At 47.1% G+C, this 16,481-nt stretch overlaps 2 protein-coding genes across 7 annotated transcripts in view; one reads left to right on the top strand and one right to left on the bottom strand.

The window, feature by feature from the left end:
• The window catches only part of RPH3AL (rabphilin 3A like (without C2 domains)), a 125,627-nt gene extending 117,633 nt beyond the window's left edge, over window positions 1–7,994 (bottom strand). For 2 of the 4 annotated variants that reach the window (XM_043499355.1, XM_038376252.2), the window contains exon 1: window positions 5,271–5,350. The gene's annotated coding sequence lies outside the window, so the exon portion shown is untranslated. Of the gene's footprint in view, window positions 1–5,270; window positions 5,541–7,899 lie in introns of those variants that run through there. The other 2 variants (XM_043499354.1, XM_038376249.2) reach the window with 2 other exon arrangements.
• C17H17orf97 (chromosome 17 C17orf97 homolog) overlaps window positions 1–16,454 on the top strand; it is a 32,287-nt gene extending 15,833 nt beyond the window's left edge. The window contains exons 1-3 of one of the 3 annotated variants that reach the window (XM_043499361.1): window positions 11,669–11,796; window positions 12,751–13,024; window positions 15,717–16,454. In XM_043499361.1, the coding sequence (XP_043355296.1) occupies window positions 12,790–13,024; window positions 15,717–16,246 (765 nt within the window). In that variant the 5' untranslated portion in view covers window positions 11,669–11,796; window positions 12,751–12,789 and the 3' untranslated portion in view covers window positions 16,247–16,454. Of the gene's footprint in view, window positions 1–11,668; window positions 11,797–12,094; window positions 12,199–12,750; window positions 13,025–15,716 lie in introns of those variants that run through there. The other 2 variants (XM_038375880.1, XM_043499360.1) reach the window with 2 other exon arrangements.
• The last annotated feature ends 27 nt before the right edge of the window (window positions 16,455–16,481 follow it).

Here is a 16,481-nt window from a genome sequence, read left to right as displayed (position 1 = left end):
GGAACTGCTGTAACACAAATAATAACGGGAGACAATTAATTCTCCCTGATTTACACTGATCATCGACCAAAGGACAAACTGGGAACTTTCTTCAAAACGTGAGGCTCAGAAGTGGTGAATGCTGCTATAAGCCACAGTCATTCTGAACTTCCATTCCCCTTCCTAATGTGATCCATCCCTTCTAAGCTAATTGCTTTATAGCACATAAACAGCCCTTTTACAAAAGGTTACTCTGATCCTTTCAGCTGTCAGCCAGTCAGTTTTTACTCTTCCCTAGAACTGTGTTGTTTTTTTTTTCCATAAAGAGATAGATAGTTCAGTCGCTAACCTGAAAGAAACCCATCCTGCCCACCGGAAAATGTAATAAAGCCAAAACAATTTTTAAAAAGGCAATTAGGTTTCCTAGCCAACAAATCTCCCGTTTCACCACCTGAAAAAAACAACTCTCCACTCTGATCCACTGTTTTCTTTACATGTGTTTCAGTTCCAGCTATTGCAGTCTTCATGTTCCCCTCCATAATCTGGATTGGTCTCTAGTGGCATTTTAAGCATTTCATAGGGTGATTTTCTATGGGCTCAGTTTGATAACACTAAGTGCAGCTCCCACACTTCTGCAGTACAGAAGTCAGACCTATTTTGGTTTGAATTGGACTCTTAGGAGAAATCCAAAAGTGACTTCTCTGCGTGGCTGTATCTGAAGCTGAGAAGTACACTGACTCCCTGCATTAAGAAAGGGTAAAATTCTGCCCGTTGGATCACACTTTGGCCCACTGCATTGCGATGCTCAGTAAACACACTAATACATCAGATCACAATAACGCAACATCACCACCACAATTCAATACCAGGACATCAACTGGGATGCCATTTAGCAAGCATCCATTTCTGCAAGGCTGCATTTCACTACCCTACCAACCGTCGTCTATTGGACAGATACAAGAACTGCTCAAATGTGTCATATGCCCGGTACTATTAGCAGAGATTCTCTTGGATCTCATTTGTTCAGAACCCTTGTTTTTAGAGCAGTAAGACCTGAGGGTGATCTCTGCATCTCCTGTGAAGGACCAAATGGTCATAGCAACAACCATGAAGTCTGATTTGGCTCCTACAAGATATTAAAGGGCTGATCCCCATCCCATTAAAGCCACTGGGAATTTTGCCACTGTCTTCAGCTACCACAGGAACCCTAATGCAGCAGATCTAACTAAGGCAATGAGAGACTGCACTGTTGTTACTGAGTAATTGGAATGGTTTTTCCTTACTGGTCGCAGAAATACTACTATACTTGGATCTCAGCAAACATCACCATCCACACACCAGTTTACATTAGATAATGTAACACTACACACTTACTCTGAAACTTGCTTAAAATAGTTGGGCCTTTGCCCAAGTCACTGTTTCGATGGACTAATAAAACATCCACACACACATACATGGTCTCTGTGAGGAGTCACTTTTCAAAGCCAGATTGTACTTCCACTCTGCTGTGGATGAAAGGCCTGCAATTTTTTCTCCCTAGCAGCAAGAATTCTAGTGGGCAGAAAAAGTAGTAATTTTACAAACAATCAGGATATGGGAATTAATCACAAATCTCCACAGTCAAAGGTGCTGGCCAGTATGAAACCATCAGATTTCATACTGAACTGTAGGTCGTCATGACAACCCTATTTCAAAGAGAACAAGTACGTTGCTACCTTTACTTCATTTTACATTAATAATGCAGGCAGCTAAGATTAAAGGAGACAGTGGGAACAGTTAAGCAAATTTAAGGCTTGATCTAGCAATGCTTACTCCCATTAGTCCTCCAACTGATTTGAGTGATTCTACTCATGAGAACAAAGTTTAAAGAATGGGCCTTTATCTTAAATTGTGGTATTTTAAAATCTTAGATTATTAAAAATATTTATGCCTCCATGTAAAATATACACAACCTGAACTAATGTTTATTAAATACGCATATACCAATAAGCATATTACAAATAGTACTGATAGATTAGTTACAGTGAAATTACCCTTATATAGATAAAGGAGTGGACCAGTATTAAGGATCCATAATTCCATATTGGCACTGCTCCGGAACAGAAGATTAGAATGAGTTTACAATAAAACTTGGATTTACTGGGATTTGATTTATAACACCTTGGTAAATTTTAACACCCTTTGTTAAATGCATTCACTTAAACTCTGCAAACTCTCTTATAGAACCATCATTTTTCTATCACTGGTATTTTTTTTATTTTCATATTTCATTTTGATTAATATAATCAACATCCATTTATATAAATGTTAGTTTGTCTTTTAGCTAAACAACCCAACACTCAATGAATACATGGAACACATGGGATGAGCAGTTGGTTAATTAATCTCGGTTTTACACTGTATCTGCCAGACAATCTTCATATCTGTCTTGGATACCGAGTGGTCAAAAAAAGATTACAGCAGTGTATTCTTTCTGTACTCAGCAACATTTTATAGATCTATCCTGGGAAATGAGTATTCAAGAGGACCCATACATGCTGAAACCCTCCATGGATTAAGGAACATTTATTATCTGTATTATTGCAGTGCATAGAGGCCCACTGAGATCGAGCCCCACTGGGCAGGGCGCTGTATATATTCATACTAAGAGACATTGCCTGCTTCAAAGAGCTTACAGTTTAATCAGGCAAGGAAGACTCAGAGTGAGTGGGAGGGAAACAGAGGTACAGAGAGAAGAAAGGACTTGTCCAACGTCACCCAGCAACTCAGCGGCAGAGCCTCTCACAGTTTACAATCAAAGGACCTGATTCTGCATGATTCCAGCATCCAGGCTGAAGCCGATCACTGCACCTGCATGAAGCCCTACTAAGTGGAACAGGGCCTGAAGTACACAAGACAGACAACAGATGGGGGAAAGGGGTACCATTATTCCCATTTACAAGCAGGAATTCAACAGAAGTATCAAAGGCAGCATGGGAACTGAGCCCATTTCTCCAGGGTCAAAATTCACTACCTTACTCATGAGTCAATCCTATGACATTTACATTTATTATGAGACTGATGAAACTGCAGGCAGAGTATAAAAGAACACAAGAATCACCACACTGGGTCAGACCAAAGGTTCATCTAGCCCAGTATCCTGTCTTCCAACAGTGGCCAATGCCAGGTGCCCCAGAGGGAATGAACAGAACAGGTAATCATCAAGTGATTCCTTTCCCTGTTGCTCATTCCCAGCTTCTGGCAAAGAGAGGCTAAGGATACTACCCCTACCCATCCTGGCTAATAGCCATTGATGGACCTATCCTCCACGAATTTATCTAACTCTTTTTTGAACCCTGTTATAGTGTTGGCCTTCACAACATCCTCTGGCATAGTTCCACAGGTTCACTGTGTGAAGAAATACTTTATTTTGTTTGTTTTAAACCTGGTGTCTATTAATTTAATTTGGTGACCCCTAGTTCTTGTGTTATGAGAAATAGTAAATAACACTTCCTTATTTACTTTCTCCACACCAGTCATGATTTTACAGCAATGGAAGGTCTTCTTCCATCACTGTAGTAAATCCACCTCTCCGACTGGCAGTAACTAGGTCAATGGAAGAATTCTGCTGCCAACCTACTGCTGTCTATACTAGGGCTTAGGTCGGCTTAACCATGTCTCTCAGGGGTTTAAATTTTTCACACCCCTGAGTGATGTAGCTCGGTCGACCTAACTTTCTAATGTAGACCAGCCCTAAGATGGCAGGGAACAGATGCACTGAACAAACAGCTCACTGGAGAGAAGTTGTCAGAAAGATGAACCCTCATCTTGCTGTGTGTGCATACAGCACCAAGCACAACAGAGCCCTGCTCCTGGTTGGAGTTCCCAGACCTTATTGTAATGCACATCAAGCATAACAGCAATAGCCAGTTCTCTGTAGGCCACACAGTCCACAAAACTCTTATATTCCGAGTTATTTTATATCAGATCACTGCAGTTGCTCCTGTTTTCAATTCCCCATCCCCTTCTGATCCCATAGAGAACTATTAGCTATTGTGCAGGATCAGGAATCCCCATCATCAAGAAATCCCTGCTACTGACATTTTGAAACTAGAACAAAACTATTAACTGTTGTCAGAGAACAGCTGCCTGTAGCTCGAGGTCTGTTTTAGGAGAAAGCTCCTGGGAGTCTGATTTCATAACAACTTGCCTGAGTACAACGCTTGTTGCCAAACTTTGAATCTAAACAGAGCTGGGAATAGGCATAATTGCTTAGAGCCATGAGCAGCTCAGGGAAGGGGGGGCCCTATTAACTATTAGTATGGGGGGGAGGGAAATATTCTCGTTTAAGGCCCCCAAATGGGCTAGCACCAACTCTGCATCAAAACCTCTCAATCTCCGGAAGTGGGGGAAAGAGAGAGAAGTCAGCAGAATGCAACTCAATCCCCCTTCATGTCAAGGAAGTGAGAGAACATTTTGCTTTTGCTTCAGTAACTACATTGTAAATGCTTTTCATCCAGGTTCACCTCTGGATTAGAGACACAAGCGGTTCGGCTTTTAAAAAAAAAACAACCAAAAAAATACAAAAAAACCCACCGCCCCGCTCCCCCTGCAAACAGTTCATATGCCATAAAACCAAATACAGGGAGATCTAGCACTGAACCAACTCCAGAGTATATGTAGTGATTTATCGCCAGGGTTAGAAGCCTTTTAACAGACGGATCCTCATCGCCTCTAATCCTGAACTGCTTGTTGATTCTTTTTTGGGAGGAGGGTGGGAAAGGTCGATCCACTCTTTTTGCTTATATCCACGTTTACATGGTGCATAAAAATCGCCCCGCAGCCTGTCTCTGGTTTTGCTCCACCGTCCCAAGCAACACCGCTGTCCCACCCCACCGCACCCACCCTGCTTGCTGCAGAGAGTGACACTGTCCCAGGCAGGCTGGCACACCCTCAGCGGTTATTGCCCGGGGTTATTTTGCTTTGTTTCTGAATTGCGAAGTACAAAAACTTCCTGCAAAAGCGGCTTGAGCCCGGGCCGTTCCCAGTCACCCCATAACAACGAGCACTTTGCACTGGTAGATTTAAATGCAACCACATTCCCCCTCCTCAGCAAGCTCCTCTTTTGTGGGGGAGAGGGGGTTGTTTGAAAAATGCCCGCGCCCCGTGACCACATCTAACAGGAGCTACTGCTGCTAATCCTCACCACCAGGCAGGCTCTCTTTGCAAGCGCGGCTGCTGTGTTTGGTGATCACTGATTCCTTAATTGAAGGCTGGAGGCTGCAAGTAACCACGTCCCCCGACCCTCTTACCGTGCACACACGTTAGTTGCTGCTCCCTTTCCATGCACCCTCGTTGCCCTCTAGCGACAACTACAAGGAACCTGGAGCCGGGAAGCAGCGAGCTCGCGCCAGCCCCGGCTCCTGCCCAGCCAATCAGAGCATCCCAGCAGGAGGCAGCCCCGGGGCTGTGCGGAGCTGGGAGCACGAGCCCAGGCGTTAACTGTCACCATGCGTGCAGAGCTGGGCCCAGGGCTCACACACTACTGCAAGAGCATGCCGAGGCGCAGATTGCAGCGCTGGGCAAAGCCTCACCCGCTTGCAGGGTGCATGCAAGCAGTGTCAGCACTGGAAATTGCATGCGGAGCTGAGCCATGGCTCGCTTGCAGAGAAACCCCAGTGCTGGCTGAGTTGGTCATAGTCTACCTTACTTGCTTGGTTTTCTCAAGTTGGGACACTTGAAAAGAAGGGACATGGGAGACTTTGCATGATAATTGGAACCTGTTGCAAAGTGCTTCATCTGCTGGGAATCTGCTTTTAAGTCCTTCCCAAGGAGTCAGACTGGGACCAGTGTTGCCCGTTTCCCCCACTCCTCACATGCCAGTGCCGCTGAAGGGATCTCCTTGCAAAGGAGACTCAGCCCAGCTCTGTCTGCGCCATGCAATGGCATTGGTGCTGCTGCTTGCTCAGTAATAAGGAGGGATGCAGAGCCTGCAGGCAATCCCTAAACCAGACGGAGTTTTGATCATCACTGGTGGATGGCTGGAACGTGGTCTCAGTCCTGTTCCTAAGGCACAAGCATTCACATCACAAAAACATCTCATATTTATTTGCTTAGGTGTGCTACACATTTCTTCCCTCGCTCCATGAACCATTACTGAAACCCTTTGCTTTGAGATAGGAGAGGAGAAGAGAAATAGGCAGTATTGGGTGAGTCTGACACCCAAAACAATAACATTCAACACAAAATATGATTTTTTTAATCATGTTTTTCAGTCTGTCTTTTACCTTGAACTCCCTGCCAATGGGTGTGTGAGAATTTCTGGTTGAAAAGTCAACATTTAATGCACACAGAAATGCCTGCCTATCCCTGGCTGCTCAGACAGTCTCCACCAACCCTTCTCAGCTGTAAGGCAGGGGAACTGCCCGCCATCCATGACTCTCTTGCCCCTGCAGCAACACTTCTCTGCATCCTGCTGCCCGGGGACATCTCTACCTAGGAGTTAGAAGCAGCACTTCCCTGACTCTCCCACCTGGGGATTCACCTATCCCTGGCTCCCACCAGCACCAAGTCCCCAGCTCCCATTGCCCAGGATCCCCTCTCTGCTCTAGGATCATACATAAAGGGAGTGATCAGTGGCAGGGCTGGTCTACGAACTTAGGCCCCCCAGACTCTCATACAGAGCTCTGCCCGCATACCCAGCCCTGCAATCTGCAGGAAGGGAAAAACTCATCACAAGAGCTCCTCCTGCTGGCGACAAAATCCCATGGCCCACAGCCATCCCAGGAGAGTTGGCAACACAGCAACAATGGCTGCTTTCCCCCCCCCCCCCTTGGCTGGGAGAGCTGCCATCTGAACACTCAGCACCCTCCTTAGTCTCCCTCCTGCCCCCCATTCCTCTACACCCCATAAATCTGTCTCGTGCTCCCCCCTCTCTCTCCCTGCCCCTTCTCACAGTGTTCCTGTTGCTCCCCCCAGCTCCTGCATCCAGTCCCCTGAGCCACAGATGATGGAGCGGCACCCATTTCACCTGTAGGCTGGCTTTAGTCTCACTGAAAATAGGGGGAGGCAGCAGACAGCTTTACTAAGGGCAGCCTGACTTCCACACGTGACTCGACTGCAGGAAAACAGTGGCCATCTTGCTGGTGTCAGCCCCCTTGACAGTAACAGGAGAAAGCAAACATTCGTAGGCTGGCGCTTTTCAGCAGGTTTTCAGGAGACAGGTAAGACCAAAAAAACCCATGTAGCAAGATTTGTGATAACCTGGTGAGAACTGGCAATACTGCATAGGAGTCATTCCCTAACAGGCCCCACCTCCTTTCTCCAGCTAACCCCTGTGAGGTTAGAGTAGTGGACTGAGCACAGGGCTGGATAGCCATCAGCACTTCTCTTTCCACCTGTGCCACTGACTCATTGAGTGGCCTCTGTCTCTGGCTACAATACCCTGCTAACACATTGTTGTTTAGTACTGACAATACCTCTCCCTTGTAACACTAGCAATGCTTCAGACCTTCCTGCTGAGAGCTCCAAGAGTGACTGGCAAACACTTCTGTCACTTTCCAAACGCTAGGGACCAACACGCAGTGCCTGCCAGCATACACATTAGTTAACTAAGCCCCCCATAAGCCTCTTCATCACTCTCCTTTCCCCCAGAAGGCAAGGCTTTATTCTCTTCTTTTGACAGGTGAAGAAACTGAGGCACAAAGACTAGTTCAAAATAATACTCTACAGTAACACAGTGCACTAAACATATCATTGCAACACATGATTATTGATCCAATTCTACTCGTATTTGCAAGGGAAGAGAAAACTGAGTAAGCCCTAAATTCATATGGCTTAGCCGGGGATTCTCAGGGAGAAAACCCATGTTAGGTAATGAGTTAAAGACAGGAGGATCATTCACTCTCTTAGGACATCAGGAATTATGCATCATTTACAGACCTTTATGGAGATGAATTTCTGGCTCACATGGCAGCTTGCGTCACCTCCCAACTTCTCCACATTACATAAATCATCCCTCTTGCTGACAGGCTGCTGCAAACAGGCTCTTCTCCTCCCTCCCATACAACCAAAACAGACAGCCTTCCCAAAGCACCTGTTAGCACCAGAGGAGCAGGCAGGCCACGCATAGGAGAGAGCGAGCGCCTGAAAGCCTGCCAAGCTTGCCCCCAGTCACTATACATCTGCTAGGATTGCCTCCAGCATTTGCGCTTGGACACTGTGACTACATGGACCAGGAGGACCTTGGCCCAAGAGCCCTGGACGGGAGGGGAATTTGTGTAGCAAAAGTCCTAGTAGGTGAAGGGAATGATGGGGCGTAGCTAAGCAGAGCTACAGGGTCACTAAAGGGCAACAGGGTGTGGCAGTGGTTAAGAGAGGCTGAGGTTTAACTAACTCGGGTATATGAAAATAGAATCATGATTTTGTAACAGGCATAAAAGGTTTAAAACACCAGGCGATTGGGCAAAGGCTGCGGGAGATCTTTGCAAATGGGACAGGTAGCTGCAGAGTGACAGGCAGAAAACTATAATAACAGAGTTAGTTAGTCCCTGACCCCACAAAGACTTAGGCACAGGTTTCAATTTACACCCGGTATGAGCATGTGGTGACCTTTACACACTCACAGGGCATAAAATTAAACCCACGTGCAAATCTCTGCAGGATCAGGGCCACCAGCAGAGACTCTGTTCAGGTTCTTCTACCACCCCCATCACCAGGGTCTATGAACTCCTGTTAGCAAGAGGAATTACAGTGTTTGAGCAGGTTTCAGAGTAGCAGCCGTGTTAGTCTGTATTCGCAAAAAAAAAAGGAGTACTTGTGGCACCTTAGAGACTAACAAATTTATTTGAGCATAAGCTTTCGTGAGCTACAGCTCACTTCATCGGATGCATTTGGTGGAAAATACAGTGGGGAGATTTATATACACACACAGAGAACATGAAACAATGGGTTTTATCATACACACTGTAAGGAGAGTGATCACTTAAGATGAGCCATCACCAGCAGCGGGGGGGGGGGGGGGGAAAGGAGGAAAACCTTTCATGGTGACAAGCAAGGTAGGCCATTTCCAGCAGTTAACAAGAACATCTGAGGAACAGTGGGGCGTGGGGTGGGGGGGAGAAATAACATGGGGAAATAGTTTTACTTTGTGTAATGACTCATCCATTCCCAGTCTCTATTCAAGCCTAAGTTAATTGTATCCAGTTTGCAAATTAATTCCAATTCAGCAATATCTCGTTGGAATCTGTTTTTGAAGTTTTTTTGTTGAAGAATTGCAACTTTTAGATCTGTAATCAAGTGACCAGAGAGATTGAAGTGTTCTCCGACTGGTTTTTGAATGTTATAATTCTTGACGTCTGATTTGTGTCCATTTATTCTTTTACGTAGAGACTGTCCAGTTTGGCCAATGTACATGGCAGAGGGGCATTGCTGGCACATGATGGCATATATCACATTGGTAGATGCGCAGGTGGACAAGCCTCTGATAGTGTGGCTGATGTGATTAGGCCTTATGATGGTGTCCCCTGAATAGATATGTGGACAGAGTTGGCAACGGGCTTTGTTGCAAGGATAGGTTCCTGGGTTAGTGGTTCTGTTGTGTGGTGTGTGGTTGCTGGTGAGTATTTGCTTCAGGTTGGGGGGCTGTCTGTAAGCAAGGACCGGCCTGTTTCCCAAGATCTGTGAGAGTGATGGGTCGTCCTTCAGGATAGGTTGTAGATCCTTGATGATGCATTGGAGAGGTTTTAGTTGGGGGCTGAAGGTGATGGCTAGTTTGAGCAGCATCCCTGTGGAGTACTGACCATAAACTCACTGAACATTAAATACCACCAAATGAGGGTAAATCCATCTTCATCATCCTATCCACTCATTATACTCCACACCTGAACATAGCCATTATAGGAACAACATACCCCCATATCTCAATGTCTGTACTTTGACCCATTAAACTTTTACCCCCAATCAGGGAGATTACAGATTATGTATTCCTTACGCCACCCGTTCCTAAACCGAATTTCGCACCCCTTGATAATCTGTACCTTATTCCCTGATAACCAGAAACTTCTATGCTTACACTCTGTACCATTTTCTTTTTACTTCAACATCATCTTAATAAAATTATTAAATCTGTTAAAAGAAAAGAAAAGAAAAGAAAAGAAAAGAAAAGAAAAGAAAAGAAAAGAAAAGAAAAACCGGGATTCTGCGAGGTGAGACTAACTGTAGCAATGTCATGAGATAAGTGGTTCTCTGGATGGCGAATTTGGATGGGACGGTGGCGACATCGCTTCACTGTGGTCCCGCGCTTGCAATGGCACACGTCGTCTGCGGAAGCGCATCGGTTGCCACTGGGAGTGGTGCAAGGAGCACCAGAAGCTGGGAGTCCTGGTACTGCAGATCAGGTCCTACGACAACAACATCGTCACTCCGAGCGCCAAGGGCATGCTGGAGAGGACCCTGAAGGCGGCCCTCCGCTCACTGTACATAGAAACCTTGAAGCGTAAACCGGACCAGGGTAAAGTCTTCGAACTGACCAGCAAGTGGGACGCCAGCAACCACTTCCTCGCCGGGGGCAGCTTAACCCGTTTCGCCAACTGGCGGTTCATCCACCGCGCCTGGCTCAACTGTGTCCCGCTCAACGGAGCCGTCCGCAATGGGAATCGAAACAAGTGTTGCAGGAAGTGCAGCTACTCCAACGAGACCCTGCCCCACGTCCTGTGCAGCTGCAAGCCCCACTCCAGTGCCTGGTGATGGCACAATGCCATCCAGAACCGCCTGGTGAAAGCCATCGCACTGCGCCTGGGGGAGGTCGCCGTGAACTCCGCCATCCCTGGGACGGACAGCCAGTTGCGACCTGACGTGGTCGTCACCGACGAGGACCAGAAAAAGATCATCCTTGTCGACATCACAGTCTCCTTCGAGAACAGGATCCTGGTCTTCCACGAATCCCGAGCTTGTAAGTTGGAAAAATACACCCCCGCTGGCCGACACCCTGAGAGTGAAGGGCTACGAGGTGCAGATGGATGCCCTGATTGTCGGAGCCCTGGGCGCTTGGGACCCCTGCAACGAGTGTGTGCTGCAGACCTGTGGGATCGGTCGACGGTATACACGGCTCATGCGGTGCCTCATGGTCTCGGACACAATCCGACGGTCCAGGGACATCTACATCGAACACATCACCGGCCACCGACAATGCCAGGAGGTGTGAGCCAGTACAACATTGTGCGTCAACTATGGGAAACTTTTTCCATTGGACCATATGAACTGGAACCATAAACTCATTGACCATTAAATCCCACCAAATGAGGGTAGATCCATCCTCATCATCGTATCTGCTCATTATACTCCACAATGAACACAGCCATTATGGGGACAACATATCCCCATACCTCCATGTCTGCACTTTGACCCGTTAACCTTTTACCCCCAATCGGGGAGACGGCAGATTATGTATTCCTTACGCCACCCGCTCCGAAACCGAATTTCGCCCCCCTTATAATCTGTACCTTAGTCCCTGATAACCAGAAACTTCTACGCCTAAAGTCGGCACCGTTTTCTTTTTACTTCAACATCATCTTAATACAATTATTAGCGTCACTAACAGTGGCCAGCAGAGCTCAGTCCCGTCTGCCCTGGCGAGCGTTAGGTGGGGGCTCGAGCAAAGGAAGGGCCTTGCTGGAGACCCCCCAGTGCCAGGGGAGGCGAAGCGAGGCCCGCCTTCGGAGCAGTCCCGCGCGCTGTTATGTACCCGCTTGGGGGCCTGCTGCGCTCGGCGCTGCGCCCACAGAGAATGGCAAGTGGCCTGTGGCACGAAGCGGTTACACGCCAGCTCTGACGAGCTCGGTACCAAAGGCCAGGCTCGCCCTGGGCCGTGCAATGGGCTCTGGCGCTGAGGCAGGGCGCGGGGGTGGCGGGCCCCGATCCCGATCCCGATCCCGGCCCCTGGGGGCTGCGGTGGGCAGGGCGGCAGGCCCGTCGCCTTGGCGACGGAAGAGCCCGTTGACGAGCCGCTGCCGCCCTCCCCCGTCTGCCGCGCGGGGTCCGCGCCCGGCGCTCGGCTCGGGGCGGGGGGGGGGGGGGGGGCGGGGACACGCGGACTATTTGTTGTCGCGGAGGGCGCGGGTGCTGGCGCTGAGTCGCTGCCATGGAGACGCGTCCCGAGGGGAGGGGGGAGCCGGCGGCGCGGGCCGGGCCCCGGGGAGAGGCGGCGGCGGCGGCGGCGGCGGCTCCGGCTCGGGGGGGAAGGTGATCTCGGGCGCCCCGGGGACGGGGGGCTAGGGGGGAGTAGGGTCGAGGACAGGGACTGGGGGGAGGGGCAGGTCTCTGGGGCTCTCTGGAGAACAGGGGTCGGGGGAGGGACGCTGGGGGCTCTCTGCGGAGCTGAATCCAGGAGGTAGGGCCTGGGGAGAACAGGGGTCTCTGGGGGCAGATGCCTGGGGGGTAGAGGCCAGAGCAACATGGACTGGGGGTAGAGGTAGAGGAGAGATCAGTAGAGAGTAGGATCAAGGGGGCAGAGATTGGGGGGACTGAGGGCTCTGGGGAGTAGGGTCCACAGGGCAGGGACTGAGGACTCTGCAGGGGGGCCACTGGCCTCAGGTCCTGGGGGCTCTGGGGAGTGAGAAGGACAGGCTTGGGGGAAGGGTGATGCAGAAGGAGGTGAACTGAGTGGACTAGGTGCCGGGGGGGGGGGGGACTGAGGGGGGATGTGTGGGCCCTCTGCTAGGAAGATGGTGGACCGTGCAGCAGATGAAGGGGGCACCAAAAGGCCCTTCAACAAGTCTTTCCCCTTATTTGCAGGCTCAGCAGTAGCTCGGTGTGACAGCCAGGGTGTGCCCCATGCAGAAGAGCCTAGGATGCAAGGGGGTGCAGAAATTGCTGCCTGGCAAGAAGACAGACAAGGCCAGCAGCAAGAAGCTGGCTAAGGGGTTCCTAACCCCTATGCTAGCCTCATCCCCGCCACAGGCCACAGGCAAGAAGAAGCCAAAGAAGAAGAAAAAGAAAGCAGACCAGGATGACAGTAACTCCAGGAGCAGTGGGCATGGCAACAGCCCCTCCGCCTCTGAGGAGACAGGTTAGCAATGCTGTGTTATAGCAATGGGTGCCAGTGGGCACAGCCTGCAAGAAGTGGATGGGATGCAGGTGTGCATGGTGGGAAGCAGCTGTCACTTCTCAAAGGCCACACTGCTTCTGGCTATGGCCAGGTTGGCTTTTGCATAACATATTGCTAGCTCCAGTGGGCCCAGTGCGCCAGTACCTTGGACCATCACTTACACCAGCACAGTGAACGGAACATGCTACCAAATGAGAATGGCAGATTTATACCCTCTTTGCCTGGTGCACATGACCACACAAAGGGTAAGGTAGTGGAGAATCGAGTCTGTCTCCACTTTGCTGTCCCTGCTGTTTGTGAGGGAAGTGCATTATCACCTTTAGAAGTTACGGGTATAGTTACTGACTGTGCTTACTGATCAACCAGCATACATACAGATTGCCTGCTATACCCATGTGTGTATGTTGGAGGGTGTGAGGCTCTGAATCTCGGGAGAACACCCTACACCCCCATGTTCATCCTTATGATTGTGTGGTATCCAATGCAAAGTTTGTCATGTTGGGTGTCTTTGGAAGGCTTATGATGCACTGAGCATTGTTGTTGTAGTAATGTTATAGGTTGTAATTTCATGTATATAATTATGAGGCTGAAAATGTGTCCTCGGGGCTTAAAACAAGCCCAGGCAAAATTCTCCAGGAACAGAGAAGCATGTATGGGACAAACCCAGCCCAGCTTCACAGGAACAAAGGACACTGGCCTAGGCAGCAACAAAGGACCTGTTGGACGCTTGAGTGTGTCACCCCATCCCTTGGTCAGTTTGGGACTACGATGAGGTAATGCTCACCTGAAGCTGAAGGGAGGGGGCAAAGCCAAGGGGGAAGAAAGAACATGATAAAAGGGAGACGTTTGCCATGCTCTTCCTCCTCCATCTACAGACTTCACCACCAAACCCTGAAGCACTGATCAGAGGGGAAAGCCTGGCTGAAGAGCAACCAGCCAGCCTGTGCTGAGAAGCATCTAAGTTTGTAAGGGCACTGAAAGTGTTAAGATCTACTTAGAATGCTTTCTGCTTTTATTTCATTTGACCAAATCTGACTTCTTGTGCTTTGACTTATAATCACTGAAAATCTATCTTTGTAGTTAATAAATGTGTTTGTTTATTCTACCTGAAAGAATGCTTTTGGTTTGAAGCGTGTCAGAAACTCCCCTTGGGATAACAAGCCTGGTACATATCAATTTCTTTGTTAAATTGATGAACTCATATAAGTTTGCAGTGTCCAGCAGGAATAACTGGACCCTGCAAGACAGAGATTCCGCGGGTTGTGTCTAGGACCAGAGATATGGGCTAGAATTATAGCCTGTTAGTACTTCTTGCTGTTTGCCTTTGCATTTATTTTTTTAAACAAATGGTTTATTGGAAGGTTTCAGAGTAGCAGCCGTGTTAGTCTGTATTCACAAAAAGAAAAGGAGTACTTAGCTCAAATAAATGTTAGTCTCTAAGGTGCCACAAGTACTCCTTTTCTTTTTGGTTTATTGGAAGTACATGTAGCTCCCTCGTGTGGACTGTAGGAGGCATAGGACATCTGTCTGAGAGTAAGTAGTTTCACAAAACTGTAGCAAGATTTGAGGTAGCTAGATATATTTTAGATTTTCTTTCACAGAGCTGAACTACAGTTGGTTGAATTCAACATTTAATTGATGCAAGTCAAAATTTATCTGACCTCTAATGAGCAGTATTTGGCTTGCTGGTACATCAACAGTGGGGATTAATTTCAAAACTTCTTATCTGGGGAGGTTTTCTTCAATCATGTAAAGAAACAGAACTATTCAGTTCAGTACAATTGTAGAACACCTGTAAAATTATGTCAGGCATCTTATTAAAATAACATTACTCACACTATTAAAACATCAGGGATTTTAAAAAAAATCTGACTGTTTTGTGAAGTTGAACTTTAGAAGGGAGCAGGATTAATTTATTACAATGACAAAAGTTATTTAGTATAACCATTGGTGGAAGCTGAGGCCTAAATGGAGCAAGACTTTAAAAAATAGCTCCAGCACAGATTGCAAGAGAAATTTTTCTCAGTGGTATCATTTCACTAGCTTTTTACCTGGAGAGACAAATTAAAACTGAAATTAATCCTAGTTGTAGCAGGTAACAAACTCTCAATCTGATTTTTTGAGGGATGATTTATGAAAACTTTCTCTCGTTTAGGACTGTAAACTTTTTGGCACAGGGACCATCTCATTTCCCTGGTTGGCAGAGTATTAAAAGCCTGAGGTGGTATTCAAATAATGGCCACAATTTCTCATTTCAGTTTCTGCCATTCTTTTAACTCAAATGTTTAACATTCACATTGGAAAAAACACAACACTAAAGTGCACACAACTACTTTACAAAAACACAAGAGTCATACTGGTCCAATGGGCACGATGCTGGTATTGAAGTGTTATGAGTACATATGCCTAAGTACATTTTATATGAGTACAGTTCTATAAATGGCATCAGTCATTGAGCTAAATACATATTTCCCCTCAACAATGAGCTTTTATGTGATAGATATTTTGTTAACAAATATGGTTTCTTGACAGTGAGTCTGTGCTATGTTTAATGATTTATCTGTAACTTTCTCATTACCATGTGAACAGTAAAGCCAGAGGTGACAGTGATGCCATATAAGCTCTCTGCTAATATTATTTATCATTGCAACAGATAATCATCACAGCAAAAGCAAGAAGCATCAGACTCTCTCTGCTCAGTTACTTGAAATACTAAGCCTCAGGAACGATCGTGACCCAGCACAAGGTGCTGTAAAGGGGATTCACATTGATGCAGAAATTAATAAGCTTTTATTATCAGCTTCCACTACTTCAAGCTCTATCCAAACAGAGCAGGACATTTCTGATCAGATCAATGAGAGCCTTCGATGGGATGGGATTCTTGAAGATCCTGCTGCTGAGGAAGAAAGACTCCGTATCTATAAACTGAACAGAAGGAAACGCTATGGGTTATATGTCCAGCAACAGCTACCCACAGAGCCACGTCTGACTCTCAAGCATTTCCCATTACTTCAAAACAAAGATCCATACACAAATAGTGGTCAGACAGCATGTCAGGAGGATTGCTCCAGTCCTTATTTTCAGGAAAATAAAGATGAAGAGGTCATGAATGCTGAGCTAGCTACAAAAGTGTCTGAACTGCAACCAGCAGCATTACCAAATATTTCTCAGGAAGTTGTGTAAACCAGTATTGTTCTCTATTTTATATCTGTATTTAAAACAGTAACGGCAACAAAACCATTACTTTTAAACTTTGTATATACCTTTGTTCCGGCCACGTTGTTAGTGGGATTAATTCCCCATACTAACAGGGTATTCTGTTTACTTCTGCCAGACCTTTTATAAAGCACTACATAGAAAGTGGACAATAAAACAATTATTTTGATGGTTTTATTAAAGGTTCTCTACATCCAACTAC

The sequence above is a fragment of the Dermochelys coriacea genome, chromosome 17, assembly GCF_009764565.3.
Source record: "Dermochelys coriacea isolate rDerCor1 chromosome 17, rDerCor1.pri.v4, whole genome shotgun sequence".
In the NCBI taxonomy this organism is placed as follows: Eukaryota; Metazoa; Chordata; order Testudines; family Dermochelyidae; genus Dermochelys; species Dermochelys coriacea.
The sequence above is the reverse complement of the archived record's forward strand: the minus strand, read 5'-3'. Positions and strand labels throughout refer to the sequence as shown.